Source organism: Oncorhynchus tshawytscha, linkage group LG06 (assembly GCF_018296145.1).
Source record: "Oncorhynchus tshawytscha isolate Ot180627B linkage group LG06, Otsh_v2.0, whole genome shotgun sequence".
Taxonomy (NCBI): Eukaryota; Metazoa; Chordata; class Actinopteri; order Salmoniformes; family Salmonidae; genus Oncorhynchus; species Oncorhynchus tshawytscha.
Genome location: NC_056434.1, coordinates 57,183,923 through 57,205,437, shown reverse-complemented (window position 1 = coordinate 57,205,437; position 21,515 = coordinate 57,183,923). Strand labels below are relative to the sequence as shown.

The 21,515-nt window shown below is 43.2% G+C and overlaps 2 protein-coding genes across 8 annotated transcripts in view; both read left to right on the top strand.

Annotated features, from left to right (window-relative positions):
- Window positions 1–3,376, top strand: part of LOC112252744 (actin-binding LIM protein 1) — a 146,885-nt gene extending 143,509 nt beyond the window's left edge. For all 7 annotated transcript variants that reach the window (XM_042323428.1, XM_042323431.1, XM_024424265.2 and 4 more), the window contains 2 exons: window positions 2,735–2,815; window positions 3,026–3,376. In XM_042323428.1, the coding sequence (XP_042179362.1) occupies window positions 2,735–2,815; window positions 3,026–3,139 (195 nt within the window). In that variant the 3' untranslated portion in view covers window positions 3,140–3,376. The remainder of the gene's footprint in view (window positions 1–2,734; window positions 2,816–3,025) is intronic.
- A 1,385-nt stretch (window positions 3,377–4,761) lies between these two features.
- Window positions 4,762–21,402, top strand: LOC112252745 (probable E3 ubiquitin-protein ligase TRIML1). Its single transcript, XM_024424268.2, has 5 exons — window positions 4,762–5,622; window positions 16,771–17,007; window positions 17,142–17,161; window positions 17,303–17,445; window positions 20,541–21,402. The coding sequence occupies exons 1-5, from the start codon at window positions 5,416–5,418 to the stop codon at window positions 21,128–21,130; spliced, it is 1,197 nt and encodes a 398-aa protein (XP_024280036.1). The 5' UTR covers window positions 4,762–5,415; the 3' UTR covers window positions 21,131–21,402.
- The last annotated feature ends 113 nt before the right edge of the window (window positions 21,403–21,515 follow it).

Here is a 21,515-nt window from a genome sequence, read left to right as displayed (position 1 = left end):
CTTCTCCATGTTCATTCACACATCACTTCAATATAGACTGTATGTAGCATACAGTGGAAAATCCAACACGAAATGTATATTTGAAATGACTCTGATCACTGTATACTTTATGAAGAAGAGACAGCTTCATTGTTGGATTTTCATGATTGGTGTGGCTATTATGAGTTGGTCAGATGGAAAAATTAGAAAACAAATCACCCCTCTTCTTGCTTATCAGAGTATTTCAGTAAGATCTTGCAAAACTCTCACTCTAAATTGAAATGGATCTCATCCATGTCTGTTTGTGTACTGGACCTTAGCATAAGTTAGCTGTAAAGCCCACAGTATAGCTGCTTTCCAGGACTCGATAACTATGTCTTGAATTTTATTGAACAAAATTGTTTAAAACTTACAGTACTATTTTGTTAATTACTTACAAAATGTTAGGGTCACAGTTAGTTCTCTGAAAATGTGAATTTGTAGCCTAATCTTGTCCATTTATCTAGTCAGATATTCCAACATATTCACATTTTAACTGACATGCAGTACCGGTCAAAAGTTTTAGAACACCTACTCATTCAAGGGTTTTTCTTCATTTTTCCTATTGTCTACATTGTAGAATAATAGTGAAGACATCAAAACTATGAAATGACACATGGAATCATGTAGTAACCAAAAAAGTGTTAAACAAATCAAAACATATTTTATATTTGAGATTCTTCAAATAGTCACCCTTGCATTGATGACAGGCTTGCACACTCTTGGCATTCTCTCAACCAGCTTCACCTGGAATGCTTTTCCAAAGGTCTTGAAGGAGTTCCCACATATGCTGAATACTTCTTGGCTGATTTTCCTTTACTCTGCGGTCCAACTCATACCAAACCATCTCAATTTGGTTGAGGTCGGGGGATTGTGGAGGCCAGGTCATCTGATGCAGCACTCCATCACTCTCCTTCTTGAAGGTGTGTTGGGTCATTGCCCTGTAGAAATACAAATGATAGTCCCACTAAGCCCAAACTAGATGGGATGGTGTATCGCTGCAGAATGCTGTGGTAGCCATGCTTTTTAAGTGTGCCTTGAATTCTAAATAAATCACAGACAGTGTCACCAGAAAAGCACCCCAACACCATAACACCTCCTCGTCCATGCTTTACAGTGGGAAATACACATGCGGAGATCATCCGTTCACCCACACCGCGTCTCACAAAGACATGGCAGTTGGAACCAAAAATCTTCAATTTGGACTCAAGACCAAAGGACACATTTCCACCGGTCTAATGTCCATTGCTCGTGTTCTTTGGCCCAAGCAAGTATCTTATTATTATTGGTGTCCTTTAGTAGTGGTTTCTTTACAGCAATTTGACCATGAAGGACTGATTCACACAGTCTCCTCTGCATAGCTGATGTTGAGATGTGTCTATTACTTGAACTCTGTGAAGCATTTATTTGGGTTACAATTTCTGAGGCTGGTAACTCTAATGAATATATCCTTCGCAGCAGTGTGAACTCTGGGTCTTCCATTCCTGTGACGGTCCTCATGAGAGCCAGTTTCATCATAGCGCTTGATGGTTTTTGTGACTGCACTTGAAGAAACTTTCAAAGTTCTTGAAATGTTCCTGATTGACTGACCTTCATGTCTTAAAGTAATGACGGCCTGTCATTTCTCTTTGCTTATTTGAGCTGTTCCTGCCATTATATGGACTTGGTCTTTTACCAAATAGGGCTATCTTCTGTATACCACCCCTGCCTTGTCACAACACAACTGATTGGTTGAAATGCTTTAAGAAGGAAAGAAATTCCACAAATTTACTTTTAAGAAGGCACACCTGTTAATTGAAATGCATTCCAGGTGAGTACCTCGTGAAGCTGGTTGAGAGAATGCCAAGAGTGTGCAAAGGTGTCATCAAGGCAAAGAGTGGCTATTTGAAGAATCTGAAATATAAAATATATTTGATTTGTTTAACACTTTTTTGGTTACTACATAATTCATAATGTTATTTTCTTCACTATTTTTCTAAAATGTAGAAAATAGTCAAAGTAAAGAAAACTCTTGAATGACTATGTGTACTAAAACTTTTGACCAGTGGTGTACATGTTTTGTTAATAATAAGAGCACAAATGCATGTACCTACACAACGATACAGGCATCATGCACCTCCCTATCAACTGATACCCATATAGTTGAGTCAGCCCCATCTGCCCTCTTTACAGCCCTCACTCACAATCTTCTGTCACAGTTGTTGTCCCTACCCAGCGCTGTCTCAGACAAGACGATCAGTGTTGAACATGCTATAACTGTAAAAATGATGCCCTATCTAATCAAACATGGATACCCGGTTTCTGTGGTACCTCTGTCTGTCTGCAGCAATGAATGTGTGGAATCATGTACTCAATAAAATAATTACAGCATAAAATGCTTTATTTTACATTTTGGTTTTATCTCAAAAACCTAGTATCCACGTTCGATTGAATGGGGTCCTCAGTCAGTTGTGATGGCCCACTGGGCTATCTTTCAACAGTTTCCTTTTGAAGCTTGATTCAGTATTGCCTTCCTTTACGAACTTTGCTATCCGGGATCCTTGGGACTTCCCTACCCCATTGAAGTTGACATTTTAAAAGGTTACGGTAAGGTTTAGGGTTAAGGTTAAGTAAGGGTTATGGGTAGGGGTTATGTTAAGGGGATAGGGTAGGGACGTTCCAAGGAGCCTAGATAGCACAGACCCTTTCCATTACTGACAAGTGTCTCCCTTTGAAGGTCGTACCATATGAAATGCTCACGATAACCAGTAGAGGGCGAGCTAAACTGCCCAGGGAGGTGGACAGAACAAGACTGGAGGTATCATTTGATTTCTGCATGTGATGATAGATACTCGATTGTCTACTTTGTGTGCATGAATGCTACACAAAAACCTAGTGAGGAAAGTACAGACTCCATAGCTCCATATAGATTCTTGAGAGTTTTTCAATGACTTTATAGGAGCGTAAATGCTAACCACAACATACCCCTCCCCCTTCCTTCTTTTCTCAACCTCTCTTCTCACTCTAGCGCCACTTAGCCCCAGAAACGTTCTTTGACATCTTTGGGATGGAGATCCAGGAATTTGACAGGCTTCCACTGTGGAAACGCAACAACATGAAAAAGAAGGCCAAGCTCTTCTAGCAGTCAGAGCAGCATGCACTCATCCCATCCCATAAGATAGCAATCTACTCTACCACTGTAACATAGATGTAGGATTTGTTTTGATTTTCCCCCTTTCCCTCTTTTTTGACATGTTCAAGGAAGCAATGAAATGGACTCTTTTTACTCTATACTTCCTCTACGGACTGAATACATAATTAACAAACCGATAGATGCTACAAGGAAATAGAATAAACCCATTTCTTAAGTGTTCAAAAATGAAAAAGAATGAGAGAATTATAAATTAGGTCATGTTTTTTTGTTTTTTTACTGCTGCGCTTGTTTTTTGTTTTGTTTTTCGCTTTGCTTTGAATGGAGCTGCTTTTACTTTCTTTCCCTTTTCTTTAATCTCATGTTCTTCACATGCGAAACTGGAATGTCTGTCTGTCAGCTTCATAAGTCAATGGTCAGCTTGCCCTCATTTTGGCTGAAACATTTTAGACCCGTGTTGGCGTCAAATCAAATGGCTTACAGTCTTCATCATTAGGTCTTGCCATTTCTTTATGGCTCTAGTACATAATATGAGTCCAAATCTTCAAACACTGCTCAGCTTGCCTTTTAGCACCTAACCATGTTACTCTCACTGGCATCAGAGTCTGGAAAAGCCATCAATCAAAACAATATAATGTGGTTTCCATATAGATCCGGGTTATATTCATTAGGGCATGCAACATTTTAAAATGTTCTGTAATGGGAAACTGAAATGAGCGTGGACAAGTTCAAGTAGTCCCTCCCTATTTCAGTTTGTTTTCTTCCATTTGATGCCTATTAAATATGACCCAGTTAGCCTCTTCAACAAAACAGTTTATCCTATCAGGCTCCCGTGAAAACGACCCAATTTAGTTTTCCGTTGGTTAAATTGGAGAAGCAATTCCTATTTTACTCACAAATATTCAACAAACACCACCCCAAAAAATACAACATTAAATGTACAAAAATAACAACTGTATTTAAAATGACTGTTTTATAAATGAAACCCACACTGCCATTTGTTGTATTGAAATATAAGCAAAAATAAAGCTTTAAATCCCTGTGTATGATACACCAAAGGTATCACCTGTATTAGTTTATCTCCTCTCAGCTATTAAACTATAATAAACACAGTGTGTGAGGTAGTATGAGGACTCTCCTGTCAAGTTTTATGGGACCAATCAGGCATAGTGTACTCGGGGGACTTCCTGGACTTAAAGAGGCAATAAAGAGGCAGACACCCATGGAGCTGTCTGTCTGTCTCTCTCTCAAACACGCACATACAGATACACACACACCCAGGCTCATAGAAGGCCTATAGTTTTGAAGTATGGTATGAATCAAAGTATGAATGGAGAAAACACAGTGTTGCTAAAGATGATCTGTGTATCAAACTGGATAGAAAATCTCTGTTAGCTTATAGCCTGCTTACAGCACCTCATACCATGAATGTAAACATATCATTTACAGTCATTTGCCAGGGATCAATTTACACAAGTATATTCAATGTTATACAGTGCGTATAGGGTTGGTTTCCCGGACACAGATGAACCCTAGTCCTGGATTAAATAGCATGGTCAATGGAGAGCTGTGACATCAGGATGGATGTCACATTGTCGTCTCGTGATTTCCATTGGCAAAGGTTGACCAATCTAAAGCTAGAATAATGGAAAAGGGTTACAACAATGACACTGGAACTTAGAAGACAGATGCCTGATGACCTGCATGGTCTGTCTGGAGTAATATACAGGATAGCGTGTTTGAGTGAGTTGGACAGACAGCTCAAGGTGAATACTTTCCAAGGCAGAGAAAAAGGGACCCACTGACATAACCATAGAAATAGAATGACTAGAATGGATAATCCCCTCAGACCACAGCAATTTGATAGCACCCTCATGGATACACCCAATCTGGCTCAATGAATGGGCCATGTCTGTTCTAGTGATTCTATTTATATGGACACAACACATATCCACTATGCTCTGGCACCTAACCTTGTGACACTAGGGAGGCATGGGATTGTTAAAGAGGGCCAGGTGCCTGTGTCTTAAATCACTCTGCTGCTCCAGAGGTATGGTATGTATGAGACAGGCCATTCTATAAACAGAGGAAGAGAGACACATGCAGACAGACACAAGAGATGGACGTGAATGAGAGTAGTCTCTACTGATTTAAGACTAACTGACACAGGACTAAAAGTCTTTGGCTTATGACAACTTCACCTGGTAGCATCATTAGCCGAGCTCTTCGTCATTGGTATAACTGATCATCTCCCTTAGAGTAAGACCATGGAGATGAAGACCCAGGCTCAGGTGTGTGCTACTGTGCTTCAAAAGAGGGAATTTGATGGGATCCATCTTGGCTCTTTTTTTTGTTATTCTGAAACCTTCTCTCTCCAGGAGATGCTGTTGAAGCACCAGGAATGTCTGAAGAGGCAAAGAGAAGCGGTGAAGTTCCGAATGAAGAAATTAAGCACAAAGCAAACTGAAATCACTGTAAGTAAACTAACAGCATGGGGATTCATCTGTGTGAACAGAGGTCAGACGCGTCACACTACCATGTTAGTCATATTAAACGCACACATGAGAGTTCCAGTGAAATTGTTGGGGTCTGAGGGGCTTTGGCCCTTCTAGAATTTATATTTGGTAACACTTCCTTGTAACAAGTATGTAACAAGTATTGTAATTAACTGTAATAATACATAGTTAAACTGTAATAACAACATGTAACTGGAGGTAAAACAGTCTGTAATTACAGAGGTGTAACAATGAACGCTTGTTACCATGCTTGTACAAATCTTAATGTTTCCGATAGCATCCCAATCAAATATCCCAAAGCACTATATTTCAGCCTGCACAAACCATGTGATTAGTTAGCTAATTTAAAATCAACCACTTCATTGACTGACACAACTCTGACACAATAAATGGCTCTGTAGTCTTTAGGCCCAATGAATAAAACAAGTTCACATTACTTTCAATTGTTAAGTCAATTAATGGTGTATTTGACAATCGGTAGATTATTTTAACCAAACATTTTTAGACACATGAATAAACCGTTATGGTTAAAATTATGAGATAGTCATTTGTGCTTGACAAATTGAAAGAAAGGTTGGCTGAATAATGGTTTATAAATTCACTTAAAATGTTCATAAGACAACTTTTATTTCATCATGTAACCTTGCAAGGGTTTCACTGTTGAGGAACATTTTCACTTTTGGATGGGATACATTGATGCAATTATTTATTTATACCAGGGATTAAGTCATTATGTAATGATCAAGGTCAAAATCTACGCATCTGAAATAACGACAAATGGGTCTAGAAGGTCATGCCGCATTCAAAACCACTTGGTACTCGGAAATCTCCGACTTCAGTGCTTTCAACGAAACTCGGAACTCTGTAAAAAAACAAGCTCCAACTGGGAAAAATCTGTTTGAACGGTTATCCAACTCGGAATTCGAAGTTGGAAACTGTGGCATCTTTCAAGAGCTCCGACTTTCTGACCTGAAGATCACTGATGTCATGATTTGACTTTTTTTCTGAGTTCCCAGTTCTCTTGAAAGTATCCTCAGTGCACATCGTCAACAAATCAACGTTTGCTTTGTGAAATGCTTACTTACAGGCTCTAACCAATAGTGCAAAAAAGGTATTAGGTGAACAATAGGTAAGTAAAGAAATAAAAGCAACAGTAAAAAGACAGTGAAAAATAACAGTAGCGAGGCTATATACAGTAGCGTGGCTATAAAAGTAGCGAGGCTACATACAGACACCGGTTAGTCAGGCTGATTGAGGTAGCATGTACATGTAGATATGGTTAAAGTGTCTATGCATATATGATGGACAGAGAGTAGCAGTAGCGTAAAAGAGGGGTTGGCGGGTGGCGGGACACAGTGCAGATAATCCGGTTAGACAATATGAGGGAGCACTGGTTGGTCGGGCCAATTGAGGTAGTATGTACAGTACATGAATGTATAGTTAAACTGACTATGCATATATAATAAACAGAGAGTAGCAGCAGCGTAAAACTGCGGTTGGGGGGTGGCACACAATGCAAATAGTCCAGGTAGCCATTTGATTACCTGCCTTTTTGTCCTAGACTTGGCAATCCGGTACCGCTTCCCATGCGGTAGTAGAGAGAACAGTCTATGACTGGGGTGGCTGGGGTCTTTGACAATTTTTAGGGCCTTCCTCTGACACCGCCTGGTGTAGAGGTTCTGGATGGCAGATAGCTAAGCCCCAGTGATGTACTGGGCCGTACGCACTACCCTCTGTAGTGCCTTGCGGTCGGAGGCCGAGCAATTGCTGTACCAGGCAGTGATGTAACCAGTCAGGATGCTCTCAATGTTGCAGCTGTAAAACCTTTTGAGGAGCTCAGGACCTATGCCAAATCTTTTTAGGTTCCTGAGGGGGAATAGACTTTGACGTGCCCGCTTCACGACTGTCTTGGTGTGTTTGGACCATTCTAATTTGTTGGTGATGTGGACACCAAGGAACTGGAAGCTCTCAACCTGCTACACTACAGCCCCGCCGATGAGAATGGGGGCGTGCTTGGTCCACCTTTTCCTGTAGTCCATAGTCATCTCCTTAGTCTTGGTTACGTTGAGGGATTGTTATTCTGGCACCACCCGGCCAGGTCTCTGTTGGCATAGCCAACAGCTGTGTTGGTTATGCTAGCTAGTTAACTGTAGCTAGATAATCGTAACTTCTCTAGGCTATTTAACTAGCTAGTTACCATCTACAGAATAGACCTTCAATGCAATATGGTGAGTTCTCTAACCTTGACTAGCTAGCTACCTAAATCTGTAAATCTAGCTATGCAATGGTCGCTACTCGCCAGCTAACTAGCTAGCTAACGTTAGCTGGGCTCTATGGTCTAATCTTCCTTGAACGTTGTTCTCAGGGTATCGGTACCTCAAGGGTATTACGTGAGACACAACCAGCATGTTAACGTTAGTTACTGTAGCTAGCTTGCTACTTGTGTCACACTATGAGTAACGTAAAGTCCTTTTCAATGTACTGTAAGCTAATGCACTTCTGTACATCGTGCTGTAACGTACAATTTACCTTATTTTAGCGCCCCAAAAACGTAATACTTCCACGGCAACTGTAATATGAATACAATTGTAAAGCACCATTTCTCCCCTTTCCAGCAAAATCATTGACGAGACCTTCATCGTCTCTGCATGATTGAAGAAGGCAATGAGCCTTCTTTTTTTAAATGACGGGTGTGGAAGTGAAACCTACTGCGTGATAGGGAAAGGGGGAGATAAGCCGTGTGGGGAAACGCCCGATCTGTTCAACTTATCACCTCTAAAATGTTAATGAAACAGTATAAAGAGTTTATTTAATGTGTCATTATATAATTTGTTATTATATATATATATATAAAGGAGTACGGGAAAAACATGCTGGATGACTTGACTAAACATGCAAGACGAACTGGCACTGAGAGACAGGAAACACAGGGATAAATACACTGTGGAAAATAAGTGACACCTGGAGGTGGTGTAGACAATCACAGGAACAGGTGAAACAGATCAGGGCATGACAGTACCACCCCCACCTGGCTGACCATGGTGTCGGCGGTGGAAATCAGCATTTTTTATTTTTTTATTTCACCTTTATTTAACCAGGTAGGCCAGTTGAGAACAAGTTCTCATTTGCAACTGCGACCTGGCCAAGATAAAGCATAGCAGTGTGAGCAGACAACACAGAGTTACACATGGAATAAACAATTAACAAGTCAATAACACAGTAGAAAACACCGTATACGCTGGATGCCCACCGATAACCCGGGGGGGGGTGGGCCTGGAGACAGAAAACAAAGGACTGTGAGACATGGGCTTAATCCTAGACACATGGAAGGTAGAGTGAATCAGATTGTACGGGGTTAACACAAGACGGGCAGCAGTGGAACTCAGGACTTTGGAGATGGGAAAAGGACCAATGAACCGGGGAGACAGCTTGCGAGACTCTACCCGAAGGGGCAGATCCCGAGTGGAAAGCCATACCCTCTGCCCAATGAGGTAGCGGGGACCTGAGGTCCGGTGATGGTTCGCTTGTCGACGATACCTGTAGTTGGTCTTGAGAATAGCAGCCCTGGATCTTTTACAGGTACGTCGACAACGGCAGACAAACATCTGGGCCAAGGGTACGCTGACCTCCTGCTCTTGTTCCGGGAAGAGTGGAGGCTGATACCCCATGGAGCACTCGAAAGGGGAGAGTCCCGTGGCAGAACTGGGAAGGGTGTTCCGGGCATACTCCACCCAGACCAGTTGACGGCTCCAGGTAGTTGGGTTGGTTGAGACCAGGCACCTTAACGTGGTCTCCAGGTCTTGGTTGGCTCGCTCTGACTGACTGTTAGTTTTGGGATGGAATCCGGATGACCGACTGGCCGACGACCCAATAAGTTTTCAGAATGGCTTCCAGAACTGAGGGCCCAGTTAAGTTAAGGCGCTTGGTTGTACGGAGATTTTCCAGGTTTTTATGGTCGGACCAAACCAGGATTGGCTGTTCTGCTCCTTCCAGCCTGTGCCTCCACTCTTCCAACGCCATCTTCACCACCAGGAGTTCTCGGTTGGCAACAACGTAGTTACTTTCACAAGGATTGAGACGATGGGACAGGAAGGCATAGGGATGAAGCGTCTGGTCCTGGGCTGATCGCTGGGACAGGATGGCCCCCACTCCAACATCCGAAGCATCCACTTCCACCACAAATTGACGCGAGGGGTCCGGATGGATGAGGACGGGTGCTGTTGTAAACCGATGCTTCAGGTCTACAAAGGCTTTGTCAACAGCTGGAGACCATTTGAACGGTACCTTGGGAGAGGTGAGTGCCGAGAGGGGGGCTGACAGGGTGCTGTAGTCCCGAATGAAATGACGGTAGAAGTTTGAAAAACCATGAAACCGCTCCCTGGATGTTGGTTGAGGCCAATCCACCACTGCTTTCAACTTTTCTGGATCCATCTGAACATTGCCCTCAGCAATGACATATCCCAGAAAGGTGATTGTAGAGCAGTGGAATTCACACTTCTCGAACAGTTGGTTCTCCAGGAGGAGTTGAAGGACCTGTCTGACATGAAGAACATGTTCTTGTGCAGATCGGGGGAAAAAACAGGATGTCGTCAAGGTACATGAACACATGTAAGAACACATGCATGTCCCGAAGCACATTATTGACCAAAACCTGGAAAACAGTGGGGGCGTTGGTGAGTCCAAATGGCATGACCTGGTACTCATAATTTCCACTGGCTGTGTTGAAGGCTGTCTTCCACTCATCCCCCTCGGGTATCCGAACCAGGTGGTAGGCATTTTGAAGATCCAAATAGAAAATATGGTGTCCCGCAGGAGAGGTTCAAACGCCGAGGAGAGGTAGGGGGTAACGATTCTTGACAGTAACGTCATTAAGTCCCCGGTAGTCAATGCATGGATGCAGGGTCTTGTCCTTCTTCTCCACAAAGAAAAACTCTGTGCCGGCAGGAGATGCAGATGGACGGACGGCCCCAGTGACCAGAGACTCCTCTATGTACTCCTCCATAGCTGTGGTCTCTGGTCCAGACAGAGAATACAATTGACCCCGAGGTGTTGTAGTGCCTGGGAGAAGATTAATGGCACAATCATAAGGATGGTGCGGGCGAAGGGAAGTACACGTGCCTTACTGAACACTTCCATGAGGTCATGGTATTCTGTGGGGATAGCAGAGACATCCACAGTCTTGCTAACATCCAGAGAAAGATGACTTGAGGACGGCTGGGCTGCTTGAAGGCAGTGGGAATGGCAAAATGGGCTCCAACCCAGGATGGAGCTTGTGGTCCAATCTATCATTGGATTGTGCTTCTGAATCCCAAAAATCCCAAAACAACCGGAACATGAGGAGATGCAATGAGGAGGAACTCTATTGTCTCACTGTGGTTGCCAGAAACCCGTAATTGAACGGGCACAGTACTATGGGTGACTTCTCCTATAAAGCGGCCATCCAGTGCCCTAGCATCCATGGGCACAGAGAGAGGCTGAATGGGAATACCAAGCATCGAAGCTATCGTGGCATCCACAAAACTTTCATCAGCCCCAGAGTCAATGAGCACTCGGAGAGACATAGATTGGTCTCCCCACAGCACAAAAGAAAAAAGGGGTGTGTGGGTGATGGGAATTAGGGAACTCCCATTCTGACTCACCATAGTACTGGTACCCACTAGAGACAAGGGTTCCCTAATAGGGCAGGTAGCTATAAAATGTCCTGCCCCTCCACAGTACAGATAACAGTTGTTATTCATCCTCCGAGAGCGCTCCCAAACTGATAGCCTAGTTCTTCCCAACTGCATGGGCTCAGGAGTATCCAACTCACCCGTTGTAGATTCTCGAGAGGGATTGGGTGACTTCAAATCCTCTCGGAAGAGCTGCCTTCGGACACTTCCGGATTCCCTTGGAGGTGAACACGCCATACCGGGTGCACGAGTGTGCCCGAGACCAGACCTCCTCTCACTCTTCCGTTCCCTTAGGCGTCCATCAATTTTAATGGTAAGGGCGACAAGGGAGTTGAGATCCATCGGAAATTCCTGAGCAGCTAGCTCATCCTTTACATCCTCAGATAATCTGTGCAAAAAAGTATTGAAAAGACACTCCAGATTCCAGGAACTCTCGGCGCCAATGTGCAAAAATCAACCGCATAGTCTGCCACACTATGGGAGTTTTGATGTAAGTTAAGCACTTTACGGGCCGCCTTTCTCCCGGAAACCGGAGACTCAAAAACCTTTCTCACTTCTGCCATGAATTCCTCCAGATGCCCACAAATGGCAGATTGTTGCTCCCAAACTGCCGTAGCCCAGGAGAGTGCCCTTCCCGACATTAGTGTAATAATATACGCTTTCTTCTATCTGTCTGAAGGAAACGAAGATGGCTGTAGCTCAAAAATAAGCGAGCACCGAGAAAGAAAACCCAGGCAGGTACCAGGATCCCCGACTATTGCTCCAGGGGAGATAAGCGGGGTTCTCGGGGAGCCTGGATAGGCTGTACAAACTCACCACAGATAGGGGGAAAAATACTGGGTGATTGGGGTTTTTCAGAGGTGGTAGGTAGCCTCTGAGCTAACTCCCATAATAGCCTTTGGTTGTACCGTTCTTTCAAGGACCTGAGCCCTTCCAAAACTCCTCATGTCTCCTAAAGGTGGCTCCCTGCAGGGAGACAGCATGGCAGAGCTGGTCCAAGTCTGCTGGGTCTGTCATGGCAGATGGTTGGATAGGCGTCCCGCTTGAAGGACACAATTGGAGGGCGCGCAATTCAAATAAATAATCGTAATATTAAACATTCATGAACATACAAGTATCTTATATAATTTAAAAGCTTAAATTCTTGTTAATTCAACTGCGTTGTCCGATTTACAATAGGCTTTACGGTGAAAGCATACCATGCGATTGTCTGAGGATGGTGCCCCACATCAACATATTTTTCAACCAGCACAGGCTGTAAGTTTACATTTTAAGAAAAAATATTTTGGTTGTTTTTTCTTCTGATTTTCACCTGACATATCAATTCTGTTATAGTCTCAGACATTATTTTAACAGTTTTAGAAATTTCAAAGTGTTTTATATCCAAATGATACCATTATTATATGCATTTTGTTACTCTGTTACTCTGGCTTCTGGGCCTGAGCAACAGGCCGTTTACTTTGGGCACGTCAGTCAGACGGAAATTCAGGAAACTAGACCCTATCCCAGAGAGGTTATTAAGAATGATGGAGGCCACTGTGTTTTGGGAACCTTCTTGGGGATCAATGCTGCAGAATATTTTTTTGGTTCCCTTCCCCAGATCTGTGCCTCGACACAATCCTGTCTCTGAGTTCTAATCAAAACAAATCAAATCACATTTTATTTGTCACATGCACCGAATACAACAGGTGTAGACCTTACAGTGAAACGCTTACAAGCCTTTAACTGGCAATGCAGTTTTAAAAGAAAAGAAGAAGAAATATAACAAAAAATTAAGGAGCAACAATAAAATATCAGCAGTGTGGCTATATACATGGGGTTCCGGTACAGAGTCAATGTGCGGGGGCACCGGTTAATTGATGTAATTGACGTAATGTGTAGAGGTAAAGTGACTATGCATGGAAAATAAACAGAGAGTAGCAGCAGTGTAAAAATGGAGGGTGGGGTGGGGACAATGCAAATAGTCCGGATAGCCATTTGATTAACTATTCAAGAGTCTTATGGCTTGGGGGTAGAAGCTGTTATGAAGCCTTTTGACCTAGACTTGGCATTCCGGTACCGCTTGCCGTGCGGTAGCAGAGAGAACAGTCTACGACTAGGGTGGCTGGAGTACATGGCAATTTTTTGGGTGTCCCTCTGACACCGCCTGGTATAGAGGTCCTGGATGGCAGGAAGTTTGGCCCCAGTGATGTACTGGGCCGTACGCACTACATTCTGTATTGCCTTGTGGTCGGAGGCTGAGCAGCTGCCATACCAGGTGGTGATGTAACCAGTCAGGATACGCTTGATGGTGCAGCTGTAGAACTTCACGACTGTCTTGGTGTGTTTGGACCATGATAGTTTGTTGGTGATGTGGACACCAAGGAACTTGAAGCTCTCAACCTGCTCCAGTACAGCACTGTCAAGGAGAATGGGGGTGTACTCTGTCTTCCTTTTTCTGTAGTCCACAATGATCTCCTTTGTCTTGGTCACTTTGAGGGAGAGGTTGTTATCCTGGCACCACACTGCCAGGTCTCTGACCACCCCCCTATAGGCTGTCTCATCGTTGTCAGTGATCAGGCCTACAAATGTTGTGTTGTCGGCAAACTTAATGATGGTGTTGGAGTTGTACTTGGCCATGCAGTCATGGGTAAACAGGGAGTACAGGAGGGGACTGAGCACTCACTCCTGAGAGGCCCCTGTGTTGAGGACCAAAATGGCAGATGTGTTGTTACCTACCCTTACCACCATGGTGCGGCCTGTCAGGAAGTCCAGGATCCAGTTGTAGAGGGAGGTATTTAGTCCCAGAGTCCTTAGTTTAGTGATGAGCTTTGAGGGCACTATGGTTTTGAATGCTGAGCTGTAGTCAATGAATAGCATTCTCACATAGGTGTTCCTTTTGTCTAGGTGGGAAAGGGTAGTGTGGAGTGCAATAGAGATTGCATCATCTGTGGATCTGTTGGGGCGGTATGCAAATCGGAGTGGGTCTCGGGTTTCTGCGATAATAGTGTTGATGTGAGCCATGTCCAGCTTTTCAAAGCACTTCATGGCTACAGACGTGAGTGCTATGGGTCGGTAGTCATTTAGGCAGGTTACCTTGGTGTTCTTTGGCACAGGGACTATGGTGGTCTGCTTGAAACATGTTGCTATTACAAACTCGGTCAGGGACAGGTTTAAAATGTTAGTGAAGACACTTGCCAATTGGTCAGCGCATGCTCAGAGTACACGTCCTGGTAATCCATCTGGCCCAAAAGCTTGCATAGACGTTATTTAGCTCGTCTGGTAGGTTTGTGTAACTGGGCAGCTCGCGGCTGTGCTTCCCTTTGTAGTCCGTAGTAGTTTGCAAGCCCTGCCACATCCAACGAGCATCAGAGCCGGTGTAGTACAATTCAATCTTAGTCCTGTATTCACAGTTTGCCTGTTTGATGGTTCGTCGGAGGTCATAGTGGGATTTCTTCTTAGCACCCGGGTTAGAGTTCCGCTTCTATCCTTTAGTTCAGTGTGGCTGTTGCCTGTAATCCATGACTTCTGATTGGGGTATGTACATACGGTAACTGTGGGGACGACATAATCGATGCACTTATTGATGAAGCCAGTGACTGATGTGGTGTACTCCTCAATGCCATCGGAAGAATCCCGGAACATATTCCAGTCTGTACTAGCAAAACAGTCCTATAGCTTAGCGGACAATTCCTTCGACCTCATGGCTTGTTTTTTTCTCTGACATGCACTGTCAACTGTAGGACCTTATATAGACAGGTGTGTGCCTTTAAAAATCATGTCCAATCAATTGAATTTAGCACAGGTGGACTCCAATCAAGTTGTAGAAACATCTCAAGGATGAACAATGGGAACAGGATGCACCTGAGCTCAATTTTGAGTCTCATAGCAAAGGTTCTGAATACATAGGTATTCAGGTATTTTTGTATTACATTTTTTATAAATGTGTAGACATTTCTAAAAACCTGTTTTATGCTTTGTCATTATGGGGTGTGTAGATTGATGAGGAAATACTATAAAAATCAAACTTTCATTAAATCACACATACAAGATAGCAAATTAAAGCTACACTTGTTGTGAATCCAGCCAACATGTCAGATTTCAAAAAGGCTTTTCGGCGAAAGCAAACGATGCTATTATCTGAGGATAGCACCTCCGTAAACAAAGAGAGAAACCATATTGCAACCCTGCAGGCGCGACGCGACATAAAACGCAGAAATAAAAATATAAATCATGCCTTACCTTTGACAAGCTTCTTCTGTTGGCACTCCAATATGTACCATAAACATCACAAATGGTCCTTTTGTTCGACTAATTCCACCGATATATATTATGGCCTCGTTTGATCCAGAAAAACACTGGTTCCAAAAATTACCTGTAAACTTTGCCAAAACATTTCAAGCTACTTTTGTAATACAACTTGAGGTATTTTTTAACGTAAATAATTGATCAAATTGAAGACGGGATAATCTGTGTTCAATACAGGAGGAAAACAAACTGTAGGTAGCTTTCTGGTGACGCGCCTCTATCTAACAGTACACTTCAAGTGACCCTCGTTCAAGATGGCCGTACTTCTTCATTACACAAAGGAATAACCTCAACTAATTTCTAAAGACTGTTGACATCCAGTGGAAGCGATAGTAACTGCAAGAAGGTCCCTTAGAAATCTGGATTCCCAATGAAAACTCATTGAAAAGAGAGTGACCTCAACAAAAACAAAAATCTGAATGGTTTGTCCTCGGGGTTTCACCTGCTAAATAAGTTCTGTTATACTCACAGATATAATTTAAACAGTTTTAGAAATTTCAGAGTGTTTTCTATCCAAATCTACTAATTATATGCATATCTTATCTTCTGGGGATGAGTAGCAGGTAGTTGAATTTGGGCATGCATTTAATCTGGACGTGAAAATACTGCCCCGTCACCAAGAAGTTAACCCAGATGGTACACTTTTGGGGGGCAAGTGCTAGCAACAATATTGAGTGGACATTTTGAAGAGTGTGCATTCACAGATAGGAAATCAGAGTTTATGTCATCTCGGGACACCCAGCGCATGTGTCCACAAGAGATTATACCCTCGGATGAAGCTGAGAAGAAACAAAACACTGGTGAAGTTAGTGAAAACCTGATCATTTGTAACAAGCATTGTAACATGCATTCGTTGTTACACCTCCGCAATTACAGAATGCAATTGATGACCTGTTGATATTACAGTGTAACTGTGAGTTATTACAAATAACTTCAATGCTTGTCACAGAGTAATTATCCATGCAATTACACTGTAAGGATCCCTTAAAAGGAAGTGTTGCTTTATATTTCTGTGTTCACATCTCATATCTATATTTCAATGGTGTCTATTTGTGCTGAAAAACTCTCAAAGCATGGTAGCATTTGAAGCTCTAAGATGGGATATGTTGCAATGACTTTCACACTGATTGAGTTTGTGTCACCCAACCAGAAAAAGTCATCAGCAATGAGGGAGAGTATAAGGAAGAAGTATGAGGACATCCAGAGGGTTCTGGATGAGGACCTGGGGATGACTCTAACCCACCTGGAGATGGAGGAGAGAGCTGCAGTCACAGCCCTGGAGGACCTGATGGAGAAGAACTGCACCATCATTCAGGAGATAGAGCAGGATCTGGCCAGGCTCACAGCTGAGCTGGCCCAGAAGGACTTTCTACTGCCTTATTCACTGGTGATGTGGCTCTTCGGTTCTATTTAACATGAACTCATTCAATGGATATTGATGATGGATGTAACTATGATATGTACATATTGTGAACTGCCTATTCATTGTCACTATCTTTATTTCCTACCCATCTTCTCCAGGACACTGAGATAGTTGGCAGGTATGTCATTTGATCCAGATACATGTTAGGGAAACCTGTTATTGACAAATATGTTTTCAATCATCATTATTGATCATGAACTGTCACTGTTCATGTGATGGCTCCTGCAGTAAATATTGATGTCTGTCTTCTCTCACCCAGAGTGATAGATCTGCTGAGCAGGACAGATCCCAGCAAAGTGAACTTGGATGAGCCTAAAGCTGACCAGATCCTCAGCCTCACCAACAACATGCTGCTACTCATACGCTCCCAGACCCCCATCACCAAGAGACTCATCAAGAGCTGTGAGTTCCCTTAGTATTCCATGAAGTCTTTTCATTTTTAATGATTTCATTCATAAGATGTGATGTCAATTACACTTGAAGCGAGATAGGCAGGTTCTTTTTTTACACCCAGAGGTCTGTCAGAGTTATTTCGTTATTGATGTGTTACATCTATAATGTACAGTGCCTTGCGAAAGTATTCGGCCCCCTTGAACTTTGCGACCTTTTGCCACATTTCAGGCTTCAAACATAAAGATATAAAACTGTATTTTTTTGTGAAGAATCAACAACAAGTGGGACACAATCATGAAGTGGAACGACATTTATTGGATATTTCAAACTTTTTTAACAAATCAAAAACTGAAAAATTGGGCGTGCAAAATTATTCAGCCCCTTTACTTTCAGTGCAGCAAACTCTCTCCAGAAGTTCAGTGAGGATCTCTGAATGATCCAGTGTTGACCTAAATGACTAATGATGATAAATACAATCCACCTGTGTGTAATCAAGTCTCCGTATAAATGCACCTGTACTGTGATAGTCTCAGAGGTCCATTAAAAGCGCAGAGAGCATCATGAAGAACAAGGAACACACCAGGCAGGTCCGAGATACTGTTGTGAAGAAGTTTAAAGCCGGATTTGGATACAAAAAGATTTCCCAAGCTTTAAACATCCCAAGGAGCACTGTGCAACTGATAATATTGAAATGGAAGGAGTATCAGACCACTGCAAATCTATCAAGACCTGGCCGTCCCTCTAAACTTTCAGCTCATACAAGGAGAAGACTGATCAGAGATGCAGCCAAGAGGCCCATGATCACTCTGGATGAACTGCAGAGATCTACAGCTGAGGTGGGAGACTCTGTCCATAGGACAACAATCAGTCGTATATTGCACAAATCTGGCCTTTATGGAAGAGTGGCAAGAAGAAAGCCATTTCTTAAAGATATCCATAAAAAGTGTCATTTAAAGTTTGCCACAAGCCACCTGGGAGACACACCAAACATGTGGAAGAAGGTGCTCTGGTCAGATGAAACCAAAATTGAACTTTTTGGCAACAATGCAAAACGTTATGTTTGGCGTAAAAGCAACACAGCTCATCACCCTGAACACACCATCCCCACTGTCAAACATGGTGGTGGCAGCATCATGGTTTGGGCCTGCTTTTCTTCAGCAGGGACAGGGAAGATGGTTAAAATTGATGGGAAGATGGATGGAGCCAAAAACAGGACCATTCTGGAAGAAAACCTGATGGAGTCTGCAAAAGACCTGAGACTGGGACGGAGATTTGTCTTCCAACAAGACAATGATCCAAAACATAAAGCAAAATCTACAATGGAATGGTTCAAAAATAAACATATCCAGGTGTTAGAATGGCCAAGTCAAAGTCCAGACCTGAATCCAATCGAGAATCTGTGGAAAGAACTGAAAACTGCTGTTCACAAATGCTCTCCATCCAACCTCACTGAGCTCGAGCTGTTTTGCAAGGAGGAATGGGAAAAAATATCAGTCTCTCGATGTGCAAAACTGATAGAGACATACCCCAAGCGACTTACAGCTGTAATCGCAGCAAAAGGTGGCGCTACAAAGTATTAACTTAAGGGGGCTGAATAATTTTGCACGCCCAATTTTTCAGTTTTTGATTTGTTAAAAAAGTTTGAAATATCCAATAAATGTCGTTCCACTTCATGATTGTGTCCCACTTGTTGTTGATTCTTCACAAAAAAATACAGTTTTATATCTTTATGTTTGAAGCCTGAAATGTGGCAAAAGGTCGCAAAGTTCAAGGGGGCCGAATACTTTCGCAAGGCACTGTATGTGTGGGTAAGCCATTTTAACATGCAGCATGTCTTTGAACCTAAAAACGCAATCTCAATTGTACCTCACACTGCCCTCTCCCACCGGGACAAGAGGGGAAATAACTATGTTAGAATGCTGTCATACAGCTCAGTGTCCACACCATAGTTCCCTCCAAGCTCATCATCAAGCTGGGGACCCTGGAACTGAACACCTCCCTCTGCAACTGGATCCTGGATTTCCTGAAGGTTCACCCTCAGGTGGTAAGGGTAGGCAACAACACCTCTGCCACGCTGACCCTGAACAGGGTGTCCCTCAGGGTTGTGTGCTTAGTCCCCTCTAGTACTCCCTGTTCACCCACAACTGATTGGCCACGTATGACTCCATCATCAATTTGTCTGATGACACAACAGTGTCTCACCGAAGGCGATGAGACAGCCTACAGGGAGGATGTAAGAGACTTGGCAGTGTGGTGCCAGCACAACCTCTCCCTCAAAGTCAGTAAGACCAAGAAGCTGATCGTGGACTATAGGGGAAAGAGGGGAGAGCACATCCCCATACACATTGACAGGGCTGGTCAAGAGCTTCAAGTTCCTTGGTGTCCAAATCACTAAGGAATTAACATGGTCCACACACACTCGCACAGTCAAGAAGAGGGCATAATAGGCTGAAAATATTTGGCATGGGCCCCCAGATCCCCAACAAATTCTACAGCTGCACCATCAAGAGTGTCTTGACTGGCTGCATCACAGCTTGGTATGTCAAGTGCACTGCCAAGTGCTAAATAGGGTGGTGCGGACAGCCCAGTACATCACTGGGGATGAGTCCACTTTGACATAATGGGGTATTGTGTGTAGGCCAGTGACACAAAATCTCAATTTAATCTATTTTCAATTCAGGCTGTAACATAACAAAATGTGGAAAAAGTCAAGGGGTCTGAATACTTTCTGGAGGCACTGTATATATCTACCTCAAACACCTTGTAACCCTGCACATTGATCTAGTACTGGTACTCCCTGTATATACCTGTAGATCCATTCTTGTGTATTTTATTCCTCGTGTTACTATTTTTCTTTGTATTCATATTTTTAAACTCTGCATCAATAGGAAGGGCTAGTAAGCAAGCATTTCACTGTAAAGTCTACACACGTTGTATTCGGTGCATGTGACAAATAAAATCTGATTTGATTTTAAAACCTAAAACTCTGTGATTTCAAATTTTTATCAGCACAAAGCAGTTATGGCTCGCCACACCCAGCCAGTGAGAATATTTTCTTTTAAATATTGTAATTTCTCATGGTAAAAATACACATCTGTCCCCAGATTCCACAGAGGTTTCCCTGGACCCAGAGACAGCGCACCCTAAGCTGATAATTTCCCCGCGCGGTGACAGTGCCACCTACACAGACACCTGGCAGGAACTACCAGAGCTCCCGGGCCGCTTTGACACCACCCTCAACGTGATCAGCCTGCAGGGCTTCAGCTCTGGGCGTCACTACTGGGAGATAGACGTGGCTGGTAAGACGTACTGGGAGCTGGGCCTCACCTACCCCACCATCTCCCGCAAGGGCCGAGCTGAGGACTGTTGGCTGGGCCGTGGCTCTGACTCCTGGGCTGTGGAGTTCTTTGATGGGGAGTACACAGCCTGGCACAGTGGGGTGCCCCACCAGCTGCCTGTCACAAAACACTTCAGCCGTATTGGGGTGCTATGTAGTTTCCCAGGGGGCCTGGTGTCTTTCCTGGGGGCGGACAGCATGACCCCTCTGTTCTCGTTCTGTGCAGGGGCTTTCAGGGACTGTCTCCACCTGGCGTTGTGCTCAGGTCACGATCACAATGGTACAAACACCAAACCCATTGTGATCTGTAACGCACCTCCACCTCCTAGTGCTTTCCAGAATGCCCAGGAATGCTGACTCTGCTCCTTATGATGCTCCTACTGACTCTTAAAGGCTTTATCATTGGATCATCAGCATTTAGTCAGCGATGTTATTTGACAATTTCTCATGTTGCTGCTCTTTTATCTATACAAGTACTTAAATATGCATTCTGTAATCTATTAATGACTGGATTTAAGGTGCTGTTTCGAGGTAGAAGGGGAGGATCAAGATCCTTTTAAATTTATTGTGGTTCCAGTTTTAGAGAAGTCCATATCTTTCTAACCAAAGTATTAGTGGTTTTAGCTATCAAATAAATAAATAAATAAATAATATATATATATATATATATATATATATATATATATATATATATATATATATATATATATATATATATATATATATATTGCTGCTCTGTAAA